We start from the raw sequence: 6,000 nt of genomic DNA on the forward strand, positions 1-6,000 counted from the left end.
ACTTATTTATAGTTAACACATATTAAGTGTACAAAAAATAAATATGTTGAAATAAATTTTTGTGAGAGATGCACATTTACTTGGGCTATTATTAATATTAGAGAAGAAGCTGAAATAGGCGTATTTTTCTGTTACTGATCCCAAAAGTATTTCTTCATGTAATTTAAACAAGTATATTGTGTTGTACAGGAAAATGGGAGTTTTTCAGTGTTGTAGGCATATCAGGATTATATCTGTTATTCATATGTTCTCTGCCATTTTGACCTGGTTTGGGGTGGGATAGAGTGTTTTTTTTTATTATTTTTTTAATTTAATTTAATTTAATTTATTTTTATAGGGGTATGTGCTGAGTTTGGGGTTTAGGATGAGAATAACACTGATAACACTGATATTTTAGTTGTTGCCAAGCAGTGCTTGCAGTAAGTCAAGTTCTTTTCAGTTTCTTGTGCTGGCCTGCCAGTGAGGAGCCTGTGGTCACACAAGGAGCTGGGAGAGAACACAGCCAGGACATCTGACTCAAACTGACCAAAGAGAGATGTCCCATACCATATTGTGTCCTGCTGAACTATAAAACTGGGACGGTTGGCCAGGTATGGGACAGCTGCTCAGAGAGGGGCTAGGGTCAGCGGATTGTGAGCATAAAAAAGAGCGTGGTCAGCAGGTCAAGGGAGGTGATCCTCCCCCTCTACTTCGCCCTAGTCAGGCCTCACCTGGAGTACTCTGTCCAGTTCTGGGCTCACCAGAACAAAAAAAAAATGGCAGGGATCTTCTGGAAGAGTCCAACAGAGGGCTACAAAGATGATACAGGGCCTGGAGCATCTTCCCTATGAGGAAGACTCAGAGACATGAGTCTGTTCAGCTTTGAGAAGAGAGGACTGAGAGGAGATCTTATCAATGTTTATAAATACCTGAAGTGTGGGAGACAGTGGGATTTGGCCAACCTCTTTACAGTGGTTTGTGGGGTTAGGACAAGGGGCAATGGTCAAAAAATGGAGCACAGGAAGTTCCACACCAACAAGCAAAAGAATTTCTTCACGGTGAGGGTGATAGAGCACTGGAACAGGCTGCCCAGGGAGGTTGTAGACTCTCCTTCTCTGGAGATATTCAAGGCCCATCTGGACACTTACCTGGGCAACCTGCTCTAGGGAACCTGCTTTGGCAGGGGCATTGGACACGATCTCTGGAGGTCCCTTTCAACCCCTGTGATTCTGCAATTCTGAGAGCAATTGCATTGTGCTTTATTTTTTTATATATATTTATTATTATTATTTTCTCTTCCTCAGCTGTCCTATTAAACTGTCTTTATCTCAGACCATCAATTTTATCCTATATTTTTAGATATTTTCCATGGAGGAAGTGGAGGGAGTGGATGACAGTGTGGTGCTTAACAGCCTGCTGGGTTAAACCACAACAAAATTAAATTCTGTTTAAATTTGGTCTCTCTCTCTCTCCCTCTTTTTTTATTTTTATTTTTATTTTTTTTTTTCAGATCTCCCAACAAGGAGATGGCTTCAAATGAAAGAGAGATTGTGGTGTGGGTTTGCCAGGAAGAGAAGATTGTATGTGGCCTGACAAAACGCACAACTTGTGCAGAAGTGATTCAAGCACTACTTGAGGAACATCAAGCAACATTCGGAGAGAAAAAGGTCCTCTTTGGAAAACCTAGTGATTATTGTATTGTAGAAAAATGGAGAGGCTCTGAGCGAGTCCTTCCTCCATTGACAAAGATTCTGAGACTTTGGAAGGCCTGGGGGGAAGAGCAGCCCAATTTACACTTTGTGTTGGTAAAGTCTGATGCTTTCCTCTCATTTCCATTGTGGAAAACAGCTGAAGCTAAGGTAGTACAAAATGTAGAAAAGCAGTGGGAACTCAGCCCAGCCAATTACATGAAGATGTTGCCAATAGACAAGCAAAAGAAAATTGTCAGGAAGACTTTCCGGAAACTGGCCAAACTTAAACAGGACAGTGTTCAGCAAGACAGAGATAATATGGAGACACTGATTCATCTGATCATATCTCAAGATCATACCATTCATCAGCAAGTCCTTAGAATGAAGGAACTAGATATGGAAATTGAAAAATGTGAAGCACAATGCCATTTAGACCGTGTAGCCAATGATGGAGAAAATTATGTGCAGGACTCCTATTTAATGATAAATCCAAGTGAGGCTGAGCAGCAAGGGAGTAGGCCAGATGATCAAAAAGAGATGCATGAATATTTCAGCAAAAGTGAGGGAATTTTACAGGTTGAAGAGAGACTGAAACATCACAAACAATTAATAGAGAAGCTGTGTGCTGAAATTGAAAAAGAAGTATACGGTATATGTTCAGAAAAAAAAGGAGATGATATTCGCACAGAAGGAGCTTCTAATGCTCAAGTAGAAAACTCAAATTTGGAAAGTGTAAAGTATGAGCTGGAAAAAAGTATGAAAGATGGTCTGAGAATCAATTCATACCTGAGCTGCGTTCAGAAAGAGCTTATGTACAGGGACTCATTACTTCAAAAGAAGGAAAAAGAGTATGAACTTCTTACAGAAGAATTTAATTTACTACATATTAAAGACAACATCGAAACTAGGCTTCCATTGAATGAAGAGCCACCCAAGGGCAGTGGCAACTCCAGTAACAGCATTGCAGTTCCTGACTTTGTTCACAGAGTGACTAATCTGGACATAAATGATACTGACTCTGACACTGGAATCAGCTCTACACACAGTCAGGACTCTGAAATAACTTCTGGGGACATGGTACTGTTATCAACATAGTTGATAACATAGTTAATACACATAACATAGTTGATAACATAGTTGATAACAGTCATGCAGTTTTGGAAAGTCATATTTTGAGGGATACATAGAAGAATAGGTGAACTTTATTGTCTTGAGAGTTCAGCCCCTTAAGATGTTAAAACTGTGGCACTGCTCTAGCAAAGTAAACAGCGTCTATGTGCTTAAAAGTATACTTGTGGTTAAATGCACAGGCAGTTTCATGGGTTCACTGCTAATAGGTGCAAATCTGTTGGCTTTGCTAAATCAGGACATACTGTTTAGAACTTGTAATATTGATACTCAGTGAAGCAGCAGCATTCTGACTAGCTTGAACCAAAAGCCTGCAGTTTTGATATCCCACAACCTTTGAGTTCGCATCTACATCTCTCTAACTCTTAAGGAATGTGAATTAGAGATTAGACCCAACTAAATGGGGAGATTGATTTTCTGCTCTGTTACATAAGCTTTATTCAGCTGGAGTTTCCCTGGCATATAATATAATCAAGCATGTAGTCTGTTAAAATTAGTTTTTATGATGCAGTAAGACAAAAAAAAAAAAAATGCAATTGCATTTATGCTATATATTTAAACTTAGTGCTGAGTTAACAGGATGGTAGGTTCAAAACCACCTATGTCCCAATTTAAAAATGACCTTACACACATAGGTAGTTAATTTCCATTGTCTTTCAGCATGGTCTAACTGCTACTAAGATCTTTAAAACTCCTGCTCCTCAGCTGTTACTCTGCAGTTGCCATGGTGATGCTATATGGACACATAGGTTTGCCAGCGGGCATGTCAGAACTGCCTACCTCCTGTTTCTGTGAGCTGATCAAATCCCAAGCTCACACCTAGCCCCAGGGGCATTTTCAGGAAGGCTTTCTCCTGCTTATCTCACCAGTAGGATCTAATGTCTTGGGCCTCCTCTGATCATGACTACCAAATCAAACATAAAACAAAAGACAGGCAGGGGCCAGACAATTTTGGCTCTGGCTACTGGTTCCCAAGAGCCAGGTAGTTACTCTTCTCAAATAGCGGATAGGTTGTCCAGTCCTGTCCAGTACTGATTTGGAGCAGCAATACAGCCCTTCTGTTATCTCCTTGGTGAGAACTTTAGGATACAACTAAACCTGATCCAATTTAAATATTGGGCCATGAGGGAGGGAGAGGAGAGAGTCAAATTATTTCATTTAGGAAGTAGTCATTAAGATCACTTGTAAATTCAGAATTGAAGTATATGTCTTCTCAGTTACTGAACAAGATTTCTGACTCTGAGCTAGAGACTTTGCTAACAGGGAGAACATGAATAATTTCGGGGTTGCACACTGAGGGTTGCCATGTTTCTATTTTGCAGATCAATCTGTTTAAGGCTTTTGAAAACTTAATGCAAATCTGATTAAATGAATTGAATGAAGAAAGAGTTATAGCATTTCTAAACCAAGTTTAGCTCCAACAAAGTTCAGACAGATCCTGGAATTAAAAGCCTTCAAAGTAAATGAAAGGACAATACCTAGATGGAGTAAATATACTTTCAGGAGCACTGTTTTCCTTTTCTGTATTTTTCTTCTCTTAAATGTCTGTTAACCATCTGTATTCTAAAATGATGAAAGTGCTAGGACTGCTGATTAACACATATATGATACAGGAAAAAAAAAAAAAAAAGTCTAAAAAGTTTTTTTTTTGCTTTTTTTTTTTTTTTTTAGATTTTTGAATCCTGGATATTACAGAGTTTTTATTCCAGGAATATGTGCTAGTTACCTTAATATATTTTGTGTTGTGTTTTTATCATACAATGTTATTTGAATACTTCAGTAATATGTCACATGTAGACTCATCAGCTCCTGATGGAAATATATCAAATATCTTTGTAATAATTTATTAATGCAAGTCAGCATCTTTTGAAATCTGTGGTATCGCTCTGACAAGTAGAAAGTGCAGAGCTCTGAATGTTGAGAGTAGGCTAATGTATTCTCTGAGTTCTTGTGAATGTAGGTAATAGTTATTTCTACTGAGTCTTTTTTTTTTTTTTTTTTTAATATAAATACTTAGGGGTTAAAATTCAAGCAGAATAATATTCATACCTATGCAGGCCAGTACAAGACCTGTGTGGGAAATAATTTCCACTCACTCTCTACCAGAGTTAGTTTACTCATAGGAACTTGTACTGGTTTTGGACGTGATCCTTATCCATAATATGTGCTTGATTGTACATCCCCTGCAATGTGTAGATCTTAAGAGTATTATTGTGTTTAAAAAAATTAGGAAAAACAGGTTGAGAAAGTATTTCTTAATAAAATAATATAATATAATACAATTCACAATGTTTTGAAGCTTATAATTTGATATTTCATAAAAACTTCTTTCCGAATTTAAATGAATGTACATGAATGGATACTGTATGCACTCTTTGCTATTTATCTGCTTATACTCTTTTCATGCACTCATTTAACCTGTTTTTAGGTTGCTAAAAGTAGAAGTTATCATCTTTTATGCTCCTTACTTAAATATTTTTACTTTGCCTTAACTATCTACTTTTTTTTTTTTTTTTTTTTTTTTTAATTATTCCCAGAAGGAAATGCAAAGCCAAATATTTTGTCTCATTTTCTGACATTTTTTTAAGCCAATCTTTTTCCATCTTAACAACTGAGGTTTATTTTATAAAAAAAATCCACAGAGTATGTTATACTTATGGACAAAGTTCAAAAAACTCTTACATAAGAGGAGAGAAAAATTCTACCCAGGGAGAGAAAACAGGAAACATCAAAGTATAATGAAAGGAAATTCAGTACTTTACACTCATCTGTACAATGGGGTTTTGAAAGAAAAATAAATATTTATTTAAGAGTGAGAGGAATAACAAATTGAGGTGGGTCAGACTCAGTCTGATTGTTTTGGGGTGGGATAGGTTAATTCCTTATATAAATCTAGGCAGAGATCCTCAGTGACTGTCATCTGGGCTAACAATACTGAAATGAAACAATATTGACACTTGGCTAATACAAAGTGCACTGGCTCCTGCATACCTAAATAATAACACACATATATATTTATAACCGATATAACTATGAAAATTTCCATGGAAGAAGATATATACCCCACTCTCATGTTTTTGCACAACTTACTATATACTTTTATAATTTGATGAAAGCAAATGAGTCAATTTAATTACCTGCTTAAGTTCCTTCATGATGATTCTTTCATTTACAAGGCAAATATAAAATACAATTGTAATTT

General features: G+C 36.8%; 1 protein-coding gene across 3 annotated transcripts in view; it reads left to right on the forward strand.

The window, feature by feature from the left end:
* The window catches only part of RASSF9 (Ras association domain family member 9), a 28,956-nt gene extending 24,493 nt beyond the window's left edge, over positions 1-4,463 (forward strand). For 2 of the 3 annotated variants that reach the window (XM_035342217.1, XM_035342235.1), the window contains exons 2-3: positions 1,490-2,761; positions 2,804-4,463. In XM_035342217.1, coding sequence (XP_035198108.1) covers positions 1,490-2,761; positions 2,804-2,807 — 1,276 coding nt within the window. In that variant the 3' untranslated portion in view covers positions 2,808-4,463. Of the gene's footprint in view, positions 1-1,489; positions 2,774-2,803 lie in introns of all 3 variants that reach the window. The other variant, XM_035342226.1, reaches the window with a different exon arrangement.
* The last annotated feature ends 1,537 nt before the right edge of the window (positions 4,464-6,000 follow it).

The sequence above is a fragment of the Oxyura jamaicensis genome, chromosome 1, assembly GCF_011077185.1.
Source record: "Oxyura jamaicensis isolate SHBP4307 breed ruddy duck chromosome 1, BPBGC_Ojam_1.0, whole genome shotgun sequence".
NCBI classification, from domain to species: domain Eukaryota; kingdom Metazoa; phylum Chordata; class Aves; order Anseriformes; family Anatidae; genus Oxyura; species Oxyura jamaicensis.